Genomic DNA, 23,039 nt, shown 5'->3' with positions numbered 1-23,039 from the left:
CTGCTGTAAGAGAACATGCCTCTCCTTACCTGCAGGGGTGTCAACCATGGATATCGCTGGGTGAATACGCAGGGCCTGTTTACGTTAGAGCGTTGCCAGTCGTGCCTGGGTGTCTTAAAAGCGTATGACAAGGTGCTGCTCTCGGTTGGGATCTCTCCCTACTCGCTAGGCCCCCTCGATCCCATGCTCTGAGAACCCTAGGGTGGTGGCCACAAAGGTAATCACATCATCCACCACAGGAATGGTATCTGTAGGTGGAATACCAAGAACTTTGATGTTGATGGCCTTACTGGCCCTCTGCTGCTGCTCCAAGAGGGTGGCTGAAACAGTTGCCTTTGCAGGCCCCCGTTTTGCCACATCTACCCACTTGGTAGTCTCTGCGATGGCAGACTGCATAGTGGCAATCTGAGCCTCTACAGCCTGTCTATGCGGTACATCTAGGGGCTGTCCTTAGGGTGGTCACCTCCTCCGTGATCTGTGTGATGTCTCGCCTGAGCTCCTAGATGAGGTTGGCCTGTTCCTGTATGACTCGGGCTTGCTCTTGTGCAAGCGCTCGAATGCTATGTACCTCTGTGAGTCTCAAGAGACTCCCATGCAGCAGGCGGCTCGACCTTGGGATACTCAGGAGCTGGAACTGGTAAGGGGCTGATATGAATGTATGGGGATGTGGCTGAAACGCAGATGGTGATTGAGTGAGCTGAGTGAGGTGGAGAGATGTCTGGGGGGATGTTTGAGCGAAGGCGAGGGATACTGTATCCCATGGTGGGTGGCTGCTGATAGTGGCGGGGCAGGTTTACCGGTGGGAGTCAACTCTGCTGTAGTCGTAGTCCAGTTTGCTGATGTAGAAGTGATGCGGTAGTTGCTAGAAGCAAGGCAGATCCCTTGTGTGTCGCTGTGCTGTCCACGTGGAGCCCACTACGATGTGAGCATTTGTTCACATCATCAATCCTTGTCTGCTTCATGACTTTCTTGTCTTTTTGGATATTATCTTTGCGAGTTTCCCCTTCGCCATAGTTTCTCTTCTTGTTTTTTGCTCAGTAAGGAAAATTCAGATTTGAAAAGAAAACTGAGTTCACTGATTTTTGTACTTTTCTTGCAGGTCCTTCTTGTACTGTTCCTATGGAATTGACCACAGCCTTTTAAGCAATCCGGGTGTTTGAGTGGGGACAATAGCTCACGGGGAGGACCTGGGGCCCCTAGTGCAGTCCAGCTCAGTTCAGGGGGGTCTTTAGGCCCCATCACAGGTCACAAGGGGCCTGTGTGCCCTTGGTACAGGTCGCGGGGGGCCTAGTGCCTCTGGTGCAGGCCACGACAGGCCATGGAGGCCCTGGTACCCGAGAGAGAGAGAGAGAGAGAGAGAGAGAGAGAGAGAGAGAGAGAGAGACAAAGTGCACAAAAAAGTAGACTCATACAAGCTTTAGTGGACTGGAGCAAAGGGTGCGCTAGGTTAATCTATGGTAGCAAAATCATAATAATCATAATCATCAAACAAGTACAAATTGAATCAAGTCAGTCACGAGCTGAGATTTAGAAACCGAAGCCCGGCACAGGGATGGCTCTCTGGTGAGCTATGAAAATATCTCGTATCTGGGTCTGTCAAGCTGTCACGTGCTATGGCAGGGGGGATGTGGTCTCCTCGATCTGTGAACTCTCTGGGCTATGTCCAGAGTGACCCTTGGTCTCTGTCGGCCCCACTTGAGGAAAGCCGTGATAGGTCGGAACTCAATAGAATGTGCTTTGGGCACTTTGTCTCGCGCGTGGTCTCTGCGTCCCTCTCTTGCTGGCACTGTGTTGGCTCTCTTTGCTGATCCAAGCTGCCCTCAAATCAGCTAGCTCCTCCTCCTCTACTCTGCTGTGTCTTGGAGCTGACTCAAATGTATAGAAGTTTGTGACACGACGCTGTGCTTGGTCAACCTTTATGTCTTGTGGTCTAGCCGCCTCTTGTTGCTCTCTGATTTGTCGCAGTAGTGTCTCCCTGTGCCGATGCATCTCGATCAGATAGAGCCCAATGCAGACCAAGTCATGGAAATGGATCAGTCGTGATAGTGGGCCGAAGCCACTACTCTCCAGGTAGAGATAGTGGTAGCGTCCCTTGATCTCATAGTAGGCTGGGCAAGTCTTTGAAAGACCAAATGGTCTATGAGCCTTTAAGCGAACATCTACACCCAAGACAAGTACAAGATAAACTTTTTTTTTTTTTTTGGGGTAAATCCATGATTATATTATCAGCAAAATTTACATGAGGGTCTCAAAAAACAGAGAGCCTCAACAGGAAATCAAAACCAAAGAGAAACTATTTCCAGGCATGACTGAGGAAGATCTCCTTGATGGCAAGCATCATAGATAGATTGCCGTAGGGAGAGTCTGAAATATTCATAAGATTGCAAGAACGGATTCCCAAAATATCTCATGTTGTGATCCTGCCATATGGTCCAAAAAGCCCAATATCTGATCCAGTACAAAAATAAAGAGTAATGGACCAGGGTTGTAGGAAGTCTGCCAAAAAGCCAAAAATATTTCCCAAAAGGAGAGTTAGGGAAACGAAGGCGAAGCGACATGGAAATCTTGTACTTGTACTTACTCATATGCAAGTACAAGATAAACATAAAACACTAGTACTAAGTATTTGAATCCATGAAGAGGATGACAGCTATGGTGTGGCGTCATTGTGTTGATCCTCTATATGCTACCTGAGTAACTAATGGTGTAGAGGGCTGCAGCGGCATAAAACCCATGGTAGAACATTGATGTTGGTCAGTATGTGTGGTCTGCTGTGGTCACAGAGCTGTGGTCACAGATAAGTGCCAATGGCACAGCCGTTGGCCGTGCCTCTAGTCTAGTGAACATGGAGGAAAGATCCCCGAGCCTGATTTGTGCGTCAAATGTGGACGGGTCTGTCGTGTCTATTGCTCCGAGCCTCGGTTACATTGTCTCCTTGGGTTTTCTTGTTTGTGCTATCCAACTGGGAAAACTTTGTGATCACACATTTGGTGGAATCTGGCTGAGCACCCTAATCTCATCTGTGTGCCCTGAGCAGTTGGTCTCTGTGTTGTACAGCATGTATGAAAGTCCCAAATGTCCCCAATACGGGTGAGATAAGAGGTTGGAGAGGGGTCCGAATCCATCCCTGAAGAGATAGTAGTGATGACCTTGGATCTCATAGTACATAGGGCGTCTGAAAGCAAAATGCTCCTCTTTCTCAATCTTCTGTACATCACATAAAGTGCAAATGTGGCCCTCTCTTGGTATTCCCTTAGCCCGTCCAGTCTCAATGCACAGTCGGTATGAGGAGACACGGAACTATCCAATCGAAATCCTCGATGAGTAGGGGAGGTGGATTCGTGTGTAGCCTGGTGGATCGATGAATCCCTCCTTTGATATCCGTGATCTTTGTAGAAGCTGAGCTTCACCGTAAGCTCGCTAGGGGCTAACAAGGTTCTGAATATGTGTAGCTGTATGGTATCCTCCCGGTTAAACTAGTTAGCCTCGTCGTAAGTAAGTGGAATAGAGGGGGCCTCAAGGCTATATTGAAACGGGGCAATCTATCCATATGGAGTCCCAAGCTCTCAAACCATCATAACGATATTTCTATCCGAGCCAAAAAAATAGATGAAGACGCTGGTAGTGTTAGACATGTACGGGCATATCAACACCTCTGGTCGCTCTCTGCTGCTAATGCCATGTATGTGGATAAGGCTCGCCATGGTAACGTGCGTCGGCCTGAGGCCGAGGAAGCATAATCTCTGACTTGGTAGAGGTATGTGATCCCCTAGAATGCAGCGTCCCAACTATAGTGGGGGTACCCCAAACTCATCCAGAATGATTTGGTGTGTGACTTGCGGGGTAAGGTGGATCATCTGTGAGTTTTGTGCCATAATCAATATGATACATACCATTGTGAGTAATTGTATGCAACTATGTCAGCAATTAAAGATGAAAGTAGAGGGATCTAGGGAATCTTTCTCATAAATTGTTTAAGTTGTGAAAGCTTGGTTATAAGCTCTGGAATGTTCAAGTGAAAGCTCGGCTAATGCGCTTAGTGAAACTAGGTAATTGTTTGCAACTATGTCTGCAATTAAAGATGAAAGACTCTTGGAAATCATTATCATAAATTGGTTGAGTTATGAATCATTGTTTATATGCTCTTGAATGTTCAAATGAAAGCTCATCTACTGTGCTCAGTGAAAACAGGTGGTTGACTTTCAGTTTGGCTTGGGTGAAGGCTCTCATCATATCATTTTAGAGCTTTATGCACAAGGAAATATCTTGCTTACAGATGGTAGATATAACATCCTTACATTACTCCGGACACACAGGTAATGCATATAAACTTCTTGCATCATAAGAATTGTAGGGTTCCAGGTTATATACCTTGATTCATATTTCTCTTAGTCATGTATCTGACAGATGCAATCTTGAGCCTGTTTATTTTTAGTTTGTCCTGTGGATTTCTATTTAAAGCGACTGCATGAAGGTTGAGTCAGTTCAGCTTTACGAATGGGATAAAGATTTGATTCTTTTATAGGGGCCTTCATTAATGATGTATTTGAGTGTAAGACATATGCAAGGAATATTCATATACCATAATGATCTGTCACTGTTCGCAATCTTTTTCTGTGTCTCTTTCTGTCTCTCTCTGTCTCTCTCTTAGCAGCTTTGTATGTGAAAGTAAAAGAGCAGGAAGCCATAGAACAAAATAAGAGAATCCTACACATTGGGGGGACTGCTAGATGGCCCCCTTGGTGACGAGGAAGGATGCATAGAAGATGAAAATTCACATGCCTCAAGAAGGAAATACCACAAGTCAAGTGGGATGAGAATGATATAAGCTGTATCACTAAAAAAGGGAACACAAGTGCAGGTTTATTTCAAAAGAGAGGGCAGCAAGAGATAAGATTCTCAGACAAAAAGGGAACACAAGTGCAGGTTTATTTCAGAGAGAGAGGGCAGCAAGAGTTAAGCTTCTCAGATAAACAAATAAGCTGAAGGGAACAAGGATCTAGATGTCTAAGGAGCTCACTCCGACCTATCTTCGAGATCATGCATAATCATTTTTCCCAAAAAAGTATGTATGAATATACTTATGCCACAAGGTAAAAACAAAATGCTCATAATCTGTTGAATTGTAGCCATATAACTCATAATTGTTGAATTGTTCCCATATAACAAGTGGTGTAGATGTATGGTAGGTATTGGAACACTGAATGCACTAAAGTGAAGGATGCACGTAAAGCGCACAAATGGGCTGTCTACTGAGACGGGCAAGCATTAATTAGGGATTTTTAATCCAAACCCAAAGACCCTCAGTCTTAAACTGATGTAATGAAGGCCACTTTTATGGTAGGACTAGAACATAGATGTGGGCTATAATAAGTTTGAGCTGAGATGCCATGTGCACTCCTCGACTCGCTGATGCTCGGAGCTGTAGTAGCTTCTCTTTTTGTGTCTCATTGGCCCATGAGACCTTCCAAAGACAGTAACCTCTCTCTTTCTCTCTCTCTCTCCCCGCCCCTCCCCCCCCCTTCCTTCCCTCCCTCCCTCTCTTTCTCTCTTTCTCTCGCCATTCTCTCTTAGACGACAGGAGTGTTCATTGAATCATGCTACTTTCCCCCACAGACATCCAACTATGACTAGACTGCCTCAAGGAGATTGCAAATTTCACAATTCCCGGCATTGTATTGAGGAATTCAGAGGTACATGTAGCAAGGAGGTCCTACTCATTGCGGACTTCAATGCCAGGACCAGGGACACATAGGCAAAGATGTTGATTTCCAAGATGCCTTAGCACTGTCAGATCTCTAGGTTGGAGTTTTTAGACGCAAGTCAGAGGACACACACATTGGGTCTGTAGTCAGCCAGTATGGGAGATATTTGCGGCACATGTGTACTTCTCATGAGCTGCTCATATACGATGGGCTACAGAAATGGTGAGGGGCAGAGAGGTACACATGCTAGCCACATGGAGGTGGTCACAGTGTAGTGGACTTTGTCATGGGATCTCCTCCCTTTGTGTCACAGATTTCTGACCTTATAGTGCACCCACTCATGCCAAAAGTAAACCATTCCCACCTATCCTTTGATATGACAATCCGTTAACCCATACAAGACACACCCACGCCTTACACATACCACTAGTATGATTTTGATGACTCCCTAGATAACATCAATGGTAGTTACTTTGCCACTGTCCCAAAGCACATAGAGGATGAGCCAGATTTCAACACCAGCGCCCTCTTCCTCACCGATTCTCTCCATGTAGCAGCCCAACTGTCCTCCCTCTACGTAGTCAAAAACACATGATAGCCACGTGAAGGGTGTGTACCCCCGAATGACGATTAGTACGATGATGAGTGCAAAAACGCTATTACTTTGAGACCAAACAAGGACACCTAGATAAGGATCGTACCGAAAAGAGTCCCAGGGTTTAATGTGGTGTCCATCACAAACAAGAACGCCCGAGTATTCTATATATAGTCGTAACTCCAAGAAATTTGGGTGAAGCTTGTGGAAAGGTGGTCATCGTTTCCCCTCCCGGACCATGTTTTTGAAGAGACTATGAAGATACTCTGTACAACGTACCAATCCATGCCACCTGGAAGACATACCCTGTCCCACTACACTTCACAATTTTCAGCATAGCCCGCCTGAAAGAGGCCATCAAAGCCTCTGTGGATACTTCTTGGGAGATTATAGCGAGCATAGCAGCCTGGCATATCTGGAGATCCAGATGCACAGAGGCTATGGAGGGTACTCAGGTTCATCCCTCGCACACATTGGCTAGTATCTGGACAGACATCGTACACACTCTGATGGCCGTATGGACGGGTATGCAGGGGGACTCCCGTGCAGCCTCAGCTAGGAGGGCTTCTTTCTTCAGGGAATGGAAGGATTCTCCTTTCTTCTCTGAATCTACTACAGGGTTGAGATGGCACTTTCAGCCTCAGCCTTGGTTTCTTTCCACCTCACTCTGAGGGGGTTTTTTATTATCCTCATGATTTCATGATGTATTCCGCTTTGAGCTTGCTCTCGCGGGTTTTTGTTCTTACTTAATAGAAGTCTTTTTCATGAAAAAAAAAAAAAAAAAAAAAGAGGCCATCAAAAAGCTGCAAGATGAAAAGGCCAAGGACTAGGAGGGCCTTAAGGGGAACTCCTAACCCATCGTTGGGAGGTGCTTGCTCCAATCCTAGCCAAGCTGCTCAATGAAGCCGTCTGTATAGGCTTCTCCACTTCTTGGACCATGAACACCATCATACCATTCACAGGGTAGGAGATCCCATGGATGCAAGCAACCATCAGGCTATCATGGTGGGTCACTTGATGGTCAAGGTGTATTGATTCGTCAAAGAAACCTAGACCCTTGGCTAGTTTCTTCATGCAGCGCAAATAGAAATGGATAAGGTTCATGCAACAGAAGAATCTTGAGAGAAGAGAAGGGATTGATTTGATTCAAACTTCAAACTATCTGTGTCCACAAGAAAGATTTCACTAGCACCAAATTCAGAAGATAGACAGCAGTAGAACAGTGCAAAAAATCTCAGAGTATACAAACTCTGAGTTAAACACCCCTTACAGAAAGCTCACCAGAGATCCAAAACATGCAGCAATCCCCTGACCGGGACGCTCTATGGTGAGCATAAGTACTGCTCCTGCTCCTCAGTGAGCTTTGGTCACCATCTGTAGTGCAAGTTTCTTCAACAGCACCCTCCAGCAAACATCGTTCTCCTACTGGCTGTAGGTGTGCACCAAGTATTGCTCTTAAGTGGGTGAGGGCTGCCTCCAATCTGAAATACTGAGAGCCTCCACAATGAAGCTTTTTATAAAGGGCTCCAGGTCCTCCTTACTGGCCAACTAGTCTGTATAACAGACCAACCAGCCAAAGACTCGATCGTCGACCCAGTCTGTGCTGGTCCTGCCGACCTGGTCAGGCCTTCATAAGGCCTTGTCTGCAGATTACTTGCTGCTGGATCCTGCTTCGAGCCCTGCTGCAGCCATCATGCCATCTTCTGCACCTGCTGGCACCTGAAATACTGCTGCTGCCGACCACCTATTTTTGCTTCCTATGACAGTCCTTTGCTGCCTCAAGCAAGAGCTCTTAATCATCCTGTATAGTAGCAATTCCAAAGAATTTCGGATGAAAATCCTAGACAGGAGGTCACCATGTCCTCTCTAGGATTGTAGGCCTTGGAAAGCCCATGCATATACATTTTATAACATGTCTGAACAACTCATGCCCAATCTGGCATGGGTACACCACGGCCCACCTCAAAGAAGCCATCAAGAAATTGTAAAAAGGAAAGGCCATGGATTAGGAGGGCGTTCAAGCAAAATTGCTGAACTACGGATGGGGAGTCCTTGCTTTAATCCTGGCTAAGCTCTTCAATTAACCCTTCTGCAAAGACTTTTCTACCTCTTGAACCACGAGTACTATCATACCCATTCTCAAGCGTGGGGTCCCTTGGCTATGGGCAACCACAAAACTATCATGGTTGGCCAGTTGATGGCCAAGGTTTATGGATCAGCTCTTGAGATACATATAAATGTGTGCACAGAGATGTAGACATGCAGGTTTCAGACGAGATTGGCCCACACTGGACCAGATCTTCACCCTTAGAGTCCTCATCGACGAAGCCAGACACCAGAAATAGAGAGTACAATGCTGATTTGTGCATTTTATAAAGGCTTTTGATTTAGTGCCACAGGCTTGCCTTATCACTGACTTTGAGGCCTAGGTATTGCACACGATGTTATTTGGGTGGTCATGGCTTTGCATGAGAGAGTCAGAGGTAAAATGTGCACCATAGGAATTGTCAGAGGAGGTAAGCAGCATCACTGGGTAACAGACGTATGCCCCTTATCTTCTACCCTTCTTGGTCTCTATGTTGATGGCCCGACTTCTATTTGTGGGCATACTAAGTATCTATAAATGTGGCATTCAATGGGGTCTCAAGAACATGCATATCTGTTGTCCCTATGCTGTCACAAGCATCTAAAGAAGAGAAAACCTTTTTTATGAAAGCAAATGCAAAGTGTATGTCATCATCTTAACAAAAGTTGCATGACCATTGACCCTCTGTTTTGGACAGATCTGACTTTTTTGTAACAAGATCAGTATTACTGTGTGAAGAGATTTTCTTATTCTCACTGCTTGGCTGCAATTCTCTTTCTGTTCTCTTTGCAATGAAGTGCACATATTTCTGACAGTAGTTGCATTTGATCTTTTTAAAACCAGATTTGACTTCCCATCCTTACCTCTCGATTGTGACTTGTGTGTGTTAGCTTTAGCATTTATATGGTGTGTGTGGTAAACTGCCAAGGGGTGGTGAAGAGCTCTAAGGTTTGTGGAGGGGTGAAAAGGCTAGTGCCACGTGGCACTATCCCATGCATGCTCTTACATGGTGACTCCCATCTTGGCTGGACGACTCTGAGGCTTAGTTCTCCCATGAGAATTGGAGCCCCAAGCATCCATGAAGAGGGCATCTATGATGTGTGGAAGAAGCACCACAATGGAGGATTGGTTTGAGGCTGCTGGCGACTTTTCTCTTCCTCCTCACGACTTCCTGTGGCTTTCCATTGACATCTTTACATTCAGATTTATTCTGAACAGTTCGCGTGTTGTATGCTCTGTGTGTTTGGAGCGCATGGTGTCTTCCTTGTATCAGCCTTTGGCTAAGTGATAGGTGCAATTGTAAATGATGCAACAAGCCCCATAGGGATGCGCATCTGTTAGTGGAGTGTTTTCAATTTGAGAGACTTCAATAAGGTTTGCTATCATTTGTGCTGAGTTTCTACAGAGATTACTGTCTTCATATTTCGGAGGAGGGATTCATCACACCACCGGGGTACACTAAGCTTCATATGCCTCACTCAATACGGATCTCTGTCGGACAGTTTCGGGTATCATCACACCGCCTCCGCATAGAGAGCGGAAGAGTAGAGGGGATTCCTAGGGAGCATTGCTTATGCATATTGTGCGACTATTAGGAGGTTGAGTCGGAGGAGCATTTTATTTTCAGGTGCCCAATGTACTACGAGATCCGAGGTCACTACCACTGCCTCTTCAGAGACAGCTCCGGGCTCCTTTCTAGATTCCTCGCCTACCCAGATCAGAGATGCCTCGCGGCCTTCATTCACGAGGGGGTCCGACACAGAGAGTACTTACTCAGGCGACGGGGCTTGGCCACATCATCAAACACCTCTCAGAGCAGGATCACAGAGTTCTTCCCATCGAGTGACATTGATCGTCCAGTCTCTAGCCGCAGACGTGACAGAGACCCCGACCCCCGACGATCGCAGAACGACACACGAGACATCGAGGGGACACACAGATCACTTTGGGGAATATCCCGTCATTGTTTAGACCGGGATATGTCCCACGGGAGTCACGGTGGCTCTAGTTTTGCGTCGAGCCTCGTCCAGGAGACCGAGACGCACGGCACCCCTTGACGGGTGCCAGCGTCCCATCACCGGCTATGCACTAGCCAAGGCGACATGACATACGGAGGATTCCGCTTCGCTCGAGTCCTTTTCTTTTCATCGTTACATCCAAATGTATTTGATTATGTATGATCAGACTTAGGATTTAGCACGGGTGATGATGCTCGTTTTAGTAGCTCCACCCTTACTGTGATTTGCATTAGGTTTTCTTTCAGTCTCATAGACCCATCGGTCTTCCGAAGACTCTAATAAAATTTCTTTCTCTCTTTCTTTCTCACTATCCTCTTTGCCAGTTCCGATTATTTGAGTTGTTAGTACTGCATACATTTGTATCTTGGTTTGCCAACAATTGGTATCAGAGTATTCCAGAGTGTTCGTGAGGATTTGCGATTCCCGTCTGAGAATTATTAGAGGGTCCAAGAGGATTCGTTAACAAAAGACTTGGAGCAGCTGAGGAGACATTGAAGATGCTCTCAGAAGGTTCGTGAAGCATATAGCAATCACGTGGCGCAGAGCTGAAGCCGCCAAGGGAAGTCTGTAGATGTTGGTACTCTGAACATGAGAGAATACGATTGTCTGCCCGACAAACATGAATCTTATCACACGAAGGTACTTGATCGTGGTAGGGAAAGGGACACTTCATTGACAGTCCCATGCATTGCTCTTGCTTCTTGCTCAACCATGAGACATAGCTAGTCGGTAGCATAAAACAATACCCCGAACTAGACCTTTGGGTGTCCAAATCTCCTGCCCAATTTGAGTCATAGAAGTGAGTGAGGACGTCTCCTAAGCTGTATCCGATGCCGTATTGCTGAGTATCTTGTGTACCTCAGAACTCTGCTCCCTTGGTTTCGTTGATAAATACTGACTTGGATCTTTTTGATACAGCTTTGATTATTGATCAATAACAGAGTTGGATCTTTACACACAATTTTTTTTGGGGGGGTGGAGTCTATGAAGCTTTGTATTACAAAGAGGAATCCCCAGATAGGGAACATGCAATCACAACATTATTGTATGACAAGTATGTGGAATAATCTATTTGATGAGCATGCAAACAATTGGAAAACGATTAAGCAGTGACATCCGGAAGAAATGATACTCAGCTTATAAAAAGAACTCCCCATAGTGACATTATTCACTGTGATAGAATAAGACTCTATGGTAGGGACTTCAGTGTCCCTCAAAGGACTTTTTCAAAGAAAAGTGGATGGCTGTTACAGATATGCTTGATTGAGTGAATTGGTAAGTTGCGAAGATCGCGAGGCAAAAGCAATGACTTTGAAGATTGCAAGCAGCCTTGCATTGATGGTGTAATTCTTTTAGTATGCAAGAGTATGAAATCTTCCCGGGAAAAGGAATAGGGAAGACAGGCGGAGGGAGGGGGGATGTGGACAATCAAGAACAATACATGGGATCAAGTGAAACTTTAAATGAGGAAAGAAAGTGTTTCATGCAAATGATTCCACCAGGTTGAGTATAAGGCGGATCAAAGCATGGACAAGCAACAAGAAAATGCTCTTAATGATGAAACATTCACTCCAACTGCCAAATTGACAACCGTAAGGACTGTGGCTGAAACCGGCCTTCAATAAAATTATAGGGCAGTTGAACTAACAAATAACCAGCCAACACTGTTACATCAACAATTCAGCAAAAGTAAAACCAGCACAATGGGAGCTAGAGTGCCCCTAAGACAAAGACACAGATTGGCCCCAAACCTTGGCGCCCCTTTTTGAATTCCCTCCTCACTACTGAAGTGCTCCAACAGACCAGCCCTTTGACGACCAATGAGATGCACCAAGTCGAATTCAAGACCTCAAGGCAGTCTCATTGTGACCAGCCAGACCCTCTCTTTCCATGACAAGTCACAAAGGCATCAGATGAGGGTTGGCCATGCATGTACAACAGATGACAACAGCCACGGGTCAGCATGCCTTGCTCAGCCAGCCTATGACCATGGTGCTGGCCTTTATGCCTAGCTTGCCCCTCTCGAAAGTAGTAATTGCAGCCAAACGGACAGCTCGACCTCGAGTCCTAGGTCACGTACTCCAGCTACGTACGGGCTCCAAAACACCAACAATTCCTTTGACTAAGGCTTCAAAGGGCATCGCCTGCACCTAGCAAGCTCCCTCGCAGCAGCTCGCCATCCCGAGTATCCTCCAACAGTCGAGATCTCTTCTGCTAGCGCCCAAGACTCGCGAAGTCAAATGCCACTAGTCGAATTGCGTGTGCCATATGACGTCCAGCCAGCCCCAACAATGTGCTCCCCTGTGCCATCTCTAGCAACCGAGATCTTTGAGCAGGATCACCACCCAAGCCAGCCAGCCTTGTCGTCCCTTATGCATGCGCCATCTCTCTCTTGCCTAGCCCGTCTCTGTACGTCAACTTGCCAGGAGCTTTCCAAGGAATTCCTTTCCAAACACGTTTGCATGGGCTAGGCACGTGGCAGCCCACGATTCATTTGCCCTTTGGACCTAAATTTTCCCCTAGGCCTTCTAAGTGGTCAACACCAATGGCCAACTTAAAGTGCATTTGCCCCTTGCCCCTTCTATGGGGACCTTCCCAATGACCCAACTTGAAAACTAAGGTACTTTGCCCCCTTCTTGGTCCAAACCACAAAATTCACCCCCGAGGCACAATCAGTAGGGGTTCTAGCACATCAAGCAACCCATGACCGTGCTCTTTGTTTTCCCAGGGTCGTGCCCACATGTAGGCCAACATGCATGCACCAGAAATCACGCTCTCGTGACAGTGGATGCATTGTCAGCTCTTTATTGATGGAAACACATTAGATGAATATCAAGCTGATATCTTGTAATGTACTTAAATATAAACTCTACATGGTAAAATTAAATTGATTTTTGAGCAGCAATGGAAAAGAACAACTTATTCTGAATTGAAGTAGGTCTCAAATAGGCATTGAGAGCTTGAATATTTGTAAATTGATGAGCATTTTCAACAAAAGGTCTTGCCAAAAGTGATGCAAATCAAGATTGTCTTTATTGAAACACCAAAAAGAGCATTCCTTGATGGTGCACTAAATGTGGAAGATGCACAATATGAGGATTTGGAACTTTAGGGGTGTCATTGCAGTGAGGGCATGGTATTCCCAGATTGATAAGCATTTCTGGTAGAAAGTATTGTATGGATTCACACAGATCCAAATCTGTATTTGTCGAAACACCAATATGATATGGTTTGTGTGTTTTCTTGTATGTGGATGACCTCATCATTGAGACAGTGATATGTAATGGTGGATGAAACCAATGATGATTAGAGACATTTTGATATGTTTTATCTGGGTCTGGTGCTGATGCAAGATGGGGCTATAACATTGGTAATTGAAAATTGACAGTGGTATATTGTTTCTGTTAGGCACATCGGTTCTTGCATCGTGCAGTAAAGAGTGGCCTGCCATTATTTTTCTTCCATAAAATCTGAATACAAGATTGTGTTGTGGATGCAAGATGTGTACCTGATCAGGAAAGCAAAAAATTTAAGGGCGTACCTACAAGGTTTTGGAAATTGAAGATACAATCATCTTTTGAGACAACAATAGTTGTATAGTCTTTCCAAAGATCCTATCATTATTGCCCGTACAGAACACGATAAGATGCATCATAATTTAATTCAGGAATGGATTCAAGATGGAATGGTTGATCTTCTGTTGCAAAATCAGAGGATCAGGCCATTGGCTTTTTCAAATAAGGCTCGATTCTCAAAGGCTCTATGCTACATAGACGTTTCTATACTTCACATCTCATATAGCTTAGATTCAGTTAGCATTAAGCATTGAGGGTGAGTGTGGATTAGGCTAATTAGTGTCTAATCTTGATGCATAAGTAGATAGTATAAGTACTGTGTTGTTTTGGTGGGAATTTTACTACTGCATGCTATTTGTGCAGTCGCCCTTGACTTCTCTTTCCTTTGCTCTCACTGCTGCATGTTGCTTTGTTTCTGCCATAGTTCTTGGACAGGATCAACAGAGTGTTGTTTTGGTGTATAAGAGATTAACCATGTAAAGATTGATTATTCAAGGCATTGCGTGCTCAATGAGTTCACAATTGCATGAAGAAGGATAAAGATCAATTGTTTCCTAACCTTTTGTCATGCTATTTTTTATCTTGTTCTGTCTGTTTAACTTTTAATGTCCAGTTTGTACAATTTTAATGTTTTTATTGAGTTGTTCTATAATCATTTAAAGGGCTGGATGAACAGAGATGATGAAAAGGGGTTAACTATGATGGCGCACCATCAATACCCTATTGATTCCTGTCGACTTTGGGAAAGAACATCATTAAAGAAACTGGAGGTTGCATTGACTGTCTCTAATACCACTGAAAGCAGTGGCCCTCAAGAAGAATCAGTCAAAAGGATAGACAGCCTCTCTGCTACTGATTCCAAAGGGCAAGCAACTCACCAAAGCGGGATGAAGGAAAAGAAAAGCCAACCACATATACTTTCTGGGAAAAGAAGCGATGGTCATGCGAAGGTTGACAAAGAGAACTTAAGAACTATAATTGGAGAAAGCTTGGGGTATGGCCCTGCTCTGAGTGAGCATATAATTCTAGATGCAGGGCTTCTCCCTCCTTTGAAGATTTTCTTTCAAGATGAGAGTGGACATTGTATCTCTAACATCTCAAAAGAGATGATAGAGCAATTACATGCAGCTGTGATGACTTTTGAAAACTGGCTAGAGGACGTCATTTCTGGTGATCAGCTTCCAGAAGGCTATATCTTTATGAAGGAAAGGGATAGAGGAAAATGGAAGACAACGTCCTCTGAGAAAGAACAGTCAAAGGTGTGTTGTCAGGATGAACAAAATGAAGCAAGTTTGTAAGATGATTACAAGTTCTTGATTTGTGCAGTCAAATTGTCTTAAAATCGGGTAAATAGTGATTTGCCTGAAGTTTGATTCTGTTCATGGTATTGGAAATCAATTTTATATATTTTTAAAAAGGGCTTTTTGTTGAATTTTGTCAATTGGTGTTGCAGTTTTATGAAGAATTCTCTCCCCTGATGTTTAATCAATATAGAAATGGGGAGGTCATGAAGATATCAAGTTTTGATGCTGCCATGGATGAGTTCTTCAGTAAAATTGAGGGCCAACGAGCAGAGCAACAACTGAAAACACAAGAAGGCTCAGCATTTCAGAAACTTGACAAGATTCGAAAAGATCAGGTCACTCGTTTAATTTCTTTTACACACATGCTGGCATCTGACACCGTCTTTTAGTGACTGTTTTTGTGCAGTTAAAGAGTACGATATCAAGTTCATAAATGATTAAAACGTCACTCTTTTTGTCGAGTTTGAACTTCACTCTTAAATCTAACTTCTTTGGATTCCTAGTTTGTCTGTTAGTCACTGTATAATCCAATATATACTCTCTTCACAGTTTGTCTTTTGGCCCTTGTATTATACAGTATATTCTTGAGGCTAGATTTGTCATGTCAATTCTAGATTTCGACTATATCCAATCTGCATCTGGGCTCCTTTGGATAATTGGATTGCACAGCTGGTCATCTTGTTCTATATAATGGCGCATTTGATTGTTAATTTATTTGCTGAGGTTGTTAGTGGAGCTTAAATATAGACAGAACATGGCAGGTTTTACCTTTCACCACTTTCACCAAAAAAAGGTCAGTATAGACAGACTTTACCTAGACTGATGAGTGTGCACATAGACCAGGCCTGGCCTTTGTGCTCATTTGTAATGTCTTGGGGTTCAGGAGTTCTCTCCAGTTGACACCTCAAAAGTTTATTCTGTTTGGCAGATTCAAATCAAATGGTAAGGGGCTTCTGATTGACAATTGTTAATGTACTGCTCTCTGTGCCTTCTAGATTCCAGGCCTTGCATTCTGAAGAGCATTCCAACTAAAGTATGCACTATGCATATGGAGTTTATGGTTTTCAACCTTATGAGTGACTATCACGAGATTGTAGGGTGGCTTAAATAGTGGCGTTTCATTTGTTCCATTTCTTTAGGCATTTTGCGATGGCTATAAAATGAGAAAAACCTCGGTCATGCGCATATTTGTATATTAAAGGATGGGGTCAAGAACAGATCCTGACTCAGAGACCCCAAAGCCTCATTACTACAAAATGGACTTTGAATTCTAGCGTATGCGTAGTCGAGGTGTCCGTTTCATACAAAGATTGGGTCGTGAAGAGGTGAAATCTAGCGTTTCATAAAGAAACGTAACTCTCCTAGTTGGAGTAATTAAGGGGATGGCTTCCCTGGGCAGGTGCGAGTACCTCTGGAATTTCTCCGGTAGGTATCATGTTGCACCTCCAGGAGCCCAGACAGCTCTTTAATTTACAATAAAAGCGCGGTCTAGTCCAAGCCTCACAACATGTGAGCAATTGCTACCACTACAGTGGCTGCGACACTTGAACCTGCAACTACAGTTATTGTGAAAACATCGAACTACTAGATTATCATTGCTTTGGCTGCAGCATTGTATAATAAAAGATGATCGAATGTGACTCACTCATCTGCAACTGTGACTGATCTCTGTTCCTAAAAGGTTCTTTGGTTTTCATCTCATAAAGACTTTTTCCTCATATATTCCAGGCAGGATCACTGAAAGCATGTTTCTACATTTTGTTGCAGGCAAGCCGTGTTGAGGTCTTGAAGAGGGAGGTTGATCATTCTGTTGCTATGGCTGAGCTTATTGAGTACAATTTGGAGGATGTTGATGCTGCTATCATTGCTGTTCGTGCGGCTCTTGCCACTGGCATGGATTGGAATGATTTGGCTCGAATGATCAAGGAGGAGAGGAAGGCGGGTAATCCAGTGGCTAGTATAATTCATAGTTTACAGTTGGATAAGAACCAGATTACTTTACTCTTGAGCAATAACCTTGACGATATGGACGAAGATGAAAAGACTCAACCTGCCACTAAGGTGGGGCTATGTTCTAAAGCTTTTGGACGTGACATCTCGGATTCTTTCGTTGCTTCTTTTATCCACATCTATTGAGCACATGCATCTACTAGGCTTGAAGTTTATTGCTACAGCCCATAGTGAAAGAATCGACAAAGTATTTGTTTTTCAATCCAGAAAAAAAGGAGCAAAAAGGTTGTATGCTCTCTATCTATCTAAAATTGCTAGCATTCTCTGGTAATTTTTATCAGTGCGAGAAATCATGATGCAGTCCACACCACAGGTAAATTTGTTTTCTTAGAGAGCGCAATCTTAAACAAACTTGAGCTCAGAAATCGAGAAATCTGCCTTGATGCAGCTGTCAGAAGAAAGTTCAAAATGTTTTGTGGTAAAGGGCTATATGAAGCAAACTTCAGCATTGAAACTTTCTAGTTTAAAATTCAAATGAGTCTCTCTGGGGGAGCTTTCTTGTGTATGTGTTTTGGGGGGGGGGGGTGGTGAATTTTGTGTTTTGAAATGTATAAATCTTTCTAGTGCTCATCTGCCAACAATGTTCATGGATGAGAGACATGGTTTGCAAGGACATTTTTGCAGCCACACGAAACCCCTTTCCTTCACACATTTGTTAAATGATTTGTTATATGCGCTTGTAATCTTTCGTCAAACATGCAACATATTTTGTGCTGGTATTGGTGGACATGTGATGTATGATGAAAGTTGCAAAGTCATTCAAATAAGAGAAATGAGAAAGCCCTATGTGCCAGCAAATTACTAGGTTCAAAGTTTGTTTCCTGAATTGAGCTAGAAAGTTCTTAGTGGAGCATGAATTTGACAATGAATTACAGAGGCAGGCATAGAGTTCTTGTAATGAACTCAGGTTCTCTACAACTGAACTCTCTTCATTTCTGTTGTCCTGTTTTGACCTTTGCTTTACTACAGATTCAAGCAGTACCTGCTTTTTGGGGTTGTAGGAAATCTTCCACTTTAATTGCTAAGCACACCAAGTGGATTCTGACAGGTTTTTTCTCTGTATCTTTTCTGCTGATTTCATCCCTTGCAATGATGACCAGCAAGGAGGTGATTTCGTCCTCTTGATTCAATATCTTCCTTATAGGAGTGATTTTGACAAAGTGTCTGCACCCAGTCGCTTTGCCAATACTGAAATCAGGATGTGTTTTTATCTCTTGCCTCTTGAAAAACACATCCCATCCACCTATTCTCAATGTAGGAGAAGGCTTTACAAACTAAGTGGCAAGTAGACACTTGACACACCCCCAATCCCTTGTAGGTTCCATCCTCATAAAGATATCACCTAAGGGTCATCTCATAATTACCTCTAGCCATTTGCTCATAGGGTGTAGCACTGACTAACCACTTGAACCTTTTGGATTAATTGCTCACAAGCTCACTTCACCATAATTTTCCTCGTGCCAATCTGAGGTACGTAGCTAAATTATCCCATCTTTATGGTCATATAGCTTCTTTCCCTTTAATAAAGGCTCACATTCTTTAAAATGCCATTTTGGAAACCTTTTCTCGGCTTTGACTTATTCCCATGATGCAATTTCTTTTGGTGTATCCTTCCAGTTTGATTGCAGAGGTGAGGGCTTGAGATAGTGCCCTATACAGAGAACGCTTGATGGGAAAAATGTGAATAGAAAAGGTGGGAATGAATGGAAAAGAGAGTTTTTTTCATAGCTCATCTCGATTTGCAAAAAATGACATTGACAAAATTGTGTCGATGGAGTTGATGGACCCTGACAGAACTGTGGATTTTCTTTCAGTATTTACGCTGAACCTTGTCCATCGTGAAAATAATTCAGTAAGGATGACAAGAAGTGGGTCATGAAGGCATTGAAAGAGGCTTTTAAGAGGATGCCCTCATTCCCAATGACAAGACCAAAGAGGTGTGGGCTTTCAATACAAAGCGAAAGGAATGTCTGGCCACATGCATAAACAGAACTGACAGCAAACGAGATGCATTTGATGCAGTCAAAAAAGAAGAGGAGGGCCTCAAACACACTTTTTCTTTTAGGTGGAATCTATAAACTTTATATTATAGTTAGCAGTTCCCAGAAAACAAACATGCTAATACATCAGAAAATGTCATTACAGACAAGTATGCAGAAGCATCTAACTGACGAGCACACAGACAATCATAAAATGATTGTTGTAGTGACATCTGGAAAAAGCTAAACTTAGACAAGGTGGGATCACCAAAGACTCTATGATTCCTATGTTTCCATAGAGACCGGAGTCCCCAATAACAAACCCATGTGAAGAAGAGATCAAAACCAGATCGTTGTGGCTAGATTCCAAATAGCCAGAAATGCTTTCCAAAGCAAGCAGTGGGAAACCGTGCCTAGAGACACTGAAGAAACTATTAAAAATCCCTTGAAGCCAAACATCTGCGACAAACTGTAGAAGCAATATGTCTTCGTGCCAAGAGTTGACCATCACTCTCCACAAAAAGACCTATTGACGAAGAGGCAATTCGGAGTTCCAAATTTTGCCGCAATCTATTCCGCCACCACTTAAGATTATGATTCATAGTCCATGTACAATTAGCCCTATTTGAAATTCAGGGTGGAAGCATCAAAACGCTGTATAAGCTGGCTACAGTGCTGTCAGCCAATAATAATGGGCGACTGCATGAACCCTGACGATGTAGAGCCCAATCCTTAAGCCAAGAAGTGAGCTCCAATTTCGGGACTGGTAGGAAGCATTGAATCATTTGAGAAAAGGGCATCAAACACACTTTTTCTGGGGTAATACTCATATCACTGCGTGGGAAACCTCAAAAAGAGGTACAAACCCACCATGAAGTGCAAAACAGCAAAATACAAGAGCAACATCTGTCTAGAAGAGACACATGAGATGAAGATAACAAAAACCCAAAAGGAAAAGGAGGCAAATATACATTTATGCGCCTGCAGGGGTGACATAAAGATAATATCCTCCAAGGTGATCCCGTGTTGAACCAAAAAACCATTGAGTAAAGTAGTAGTGCCATCATTAAAATGCAACTTCTTTTGTATCCTTGTGATTCTTCTTGACATAAGCACACTGACGGAATTCTTGAATCACGGATCAAAAACTTGCTAGAGCATAGGATGCATATTCTCAAGCACGAAATTGCTCTTGGGTTTATTAGGATCTACCTGAGTATTTTGTTTTCTCAAATCCACATTATGTTCCACAGTTTAATAATCTACTATAGCCGAAGAAATGCAAGCTTTGCCCAAAAAGAAACAATTACCACTTGTGGACTGCGTAGTGTCATAGTCTTTAGCCCAATCTGAGTCACTGTAAGCATGCATTTGCAAGTCACCCCTACCGGGAAACATCAAGCCATAAGACTTTGTGCCTTGCAAGTAACGAAAGATGCGTTTTACAGCCTGCCAATGTGTTGTCTTTGGGTTGTGCATATACTTGCTCACCTGAGATACTGCATACTGAATATCGGGCCGTGTATTGCACAAATAAATGAGGCATCCAACAGCCTGGTTGTTAAGTGTGGCATCCACTGATTCACCTGCTTCATACATAGTAAGCTTCAGCCCTGGCTCCATGGGAGTCGCCGTAGGCTTACAATCTTGCATGTTGAATCTATCCAAGAGCTTTTGGACATACTTGGATTGAGACATAACAATGCCACGCTTGTCTTGTATGAATTAGATCCCCAAATAGAAATTTAACATGCCCAAATCTGTCATGTCAAATTCAGCCTTGAAATCTGCAATTATTTCCTCAATTGACCCTATGAGCAGCATGTCATCTACATAAAGAACGATGACCAAAATATCCCCCCTATCCTTCTTGATGTAGAGGGTGCTTTCAGTGGGACTATTATGTAGCCCCTTGCTTGCCAGGGAGGCATCTATCTTGGCATACCATGCACGAGGGGCTTGTTTCAGCCCATATAAAGCTTTATTCAGCTTGCAAACTTGAAGTGCATTGCTCGGAAGCTCAAAGCCAAGAGGTTGTTTGACATAAACCTCTTCCTGCAAGTCCCCATTAAGGAAAGCTGTTTTTATGTCCAATTGATGGACATTTTAAACAAAAGTTGCAGCCATGGCAATAACTGATCTGATAGTTGTCATTCGGGATGTAGGAGCAAAAGTCTCCTCATAATCTATGCCCTTTTTTTGAGCATAGCCTTTGGCAACCAGCCGTGTCTTGTACCTATCAATAGACCCACTTGGCTTCCTTTTCACTTTAAAAACCCATTTGGTACCAATGGCATGTTTTCCTGGTGGTAAATCCACAACATCCCAAGTCTGATTTTTCTCAATGGACTGCAATTCATTGTGCATGGCATTCATCCAGTGCACATTACCCTTGGCTTCTTTGAAAGTATCAAGTTCTTCTTCATCAGAAGAGTACCTGCATAAGCTGATTCAACGGCAAGAGCCCCCCTGCGTGCCTTGCTGCACTACGAGTCCTATCATGCAAAGGTGCCTCAAGTATACTCTCCCTGAGAGTTTGTAGCAACCAGTTCGGAACTGTTTTTGCTACATGTATCTCTTGAATTTCTTGCCTAACAACATCATCCACTGCCTGTGGAGGATTAAAATTAGTAGGTGGCTGAATCGGGGCATGTGGAGCAGGAGGAGGCTGCTGTAAATGCTGATTTTCAGCATGAGTATCAGCTGGGGAACCAAAAGCATTAGGAAGGAACCCCTCAAAAACATGATCTGAAGAAGCTGAAATAGTGAATTCAGCATGCGTATGAGCTGAATTCTTTGAAAAAATCACATCTCTACTCGCAAAAATCTTGTGTGTGGCAGGATTGTAGAGACGATAGCCTTTGCTTTGTGCACTATATCCAACAAAGATACAATTTAGTGCCTTATCTCACAACTTATGTCGAAACTCCATAGGCACGTGGGCATATGCAACACATCCAAAGACACGAAAATGATCCACTGAAGGCTTTCTCCCACGCCAACCCTTGTAGGGAGTGATTGTCTTCAAAGCACGTGTGTGTCTTGCTGCCATGTGTCTCCAAACCATGCAAAGCTCATGTGTACTAATGGCGTAAAATAAAGCACTAAGAGAACAGCGTTGCCGTATCGAAGAAAAAAGAGTCCGCTGATCAGTATTATCTTCGCCTAAGTGTCTCTGAATAGTATAATGAGAGGATGCTCTCTGTAGGGATCTTTCCCCACTTGCCTTGCTCCCATGATAACATGATCAAGAATCCCTAAAGTGGTTGCAACAAAGGTGGTCGCGTCGTCCATCAGTGGGACCTTAGTCTATGGGATCCCGCGGATTCTATTGTTGACAAACCTTATTGGCCCTTTGCAGCTTCACCACATCTACCCATTTGGATATCTTTGCAATGGCCGACTGCATGGTGGCTATATGGGCCTCCACTGTTGCTGCTAGTGTCCCCCGAAGTAGTGCTCAAAGAAGACACCTCCTTCTTGAGCTCTGCAATGTCCCGCTTGAGCTCCTCAATGAGACTAGCTTGCTCTTTAATAATAAGCGCCTGCTCCTGATGAAGCGGGCCTGCTCTTGTGTGAAGCGGGTCAGCTCCACCTCACGCGCATGAATGCTGTGTACCTCTATGAGAAGAGACTCCCAGGCATCCGGTGGATCGGCCCGTGGGAAGCCGATCCTCTCGGGATCTCAAACTGAAAGGGAGCTGGTGGAGGGGTGGGGCTGGATGGTAAGTGGCGATCGAGTGAGCTGAGCAGAGAGAGGAGATGTC

At 43.9% G+C, this 23,039-nt stretch overlaps 1 protein-coding gene across 1 annotated transcript in view; it reads left to right on the top strand.

Annotated features, from left to right (window-relative positions):
- The window catches only part of EMB1441 (zinc knuckle (CCHC-type) family protein), a 162,524-nt gene that overhangs the window by 96,697 nt on the left and 42,788 nt on the right, over window positions 1-23,039 (top strand). The window contains exons 4-7 of the mRNA XM_087380832.1: window positions 4,192-4,316; window positions 14,656-15,238; window positions 15,433-15,618; window positions 17,051-17,344. Of these exons, the coding sequence (XP_087236958.1) occupies window positions 4,192-4,316; window positions 14,656-15,238; window positions 15,433-15,618; window positions 17,051-17,344 (1,188 nt within the window). The remainder of the gene's footprint in view (window positions 1-4,191; window positions 4,317-14,655; window positions 15,239-15,432; window positions 15,619-17,050; window positions 17,345-23,039) is intronic.

Source organism: Dipteris shenzhenensis, chromosome 10 (genome assembly GCF_047967505.1).
Source record: "Dipteris shenzhenensis isolate YYH24624 ecotype China chromosome 10, Dip_SZ_1.0, whole genome shotgun sequence".
Classification (NCBI taxonomy): domain Eukaryota; kingdom Viridiplantae; phylum Streptophyta; class Polypodiopsida; order Gleicheniales; family Dipteridaceae; genus Dipteris; species Dipteris shenzhenensis.
The sequence above is the reverse complement of the archived record's forward strand: the minus strand, read 5'-3'. Positions and strand labels throughout refer to the sequence as shown.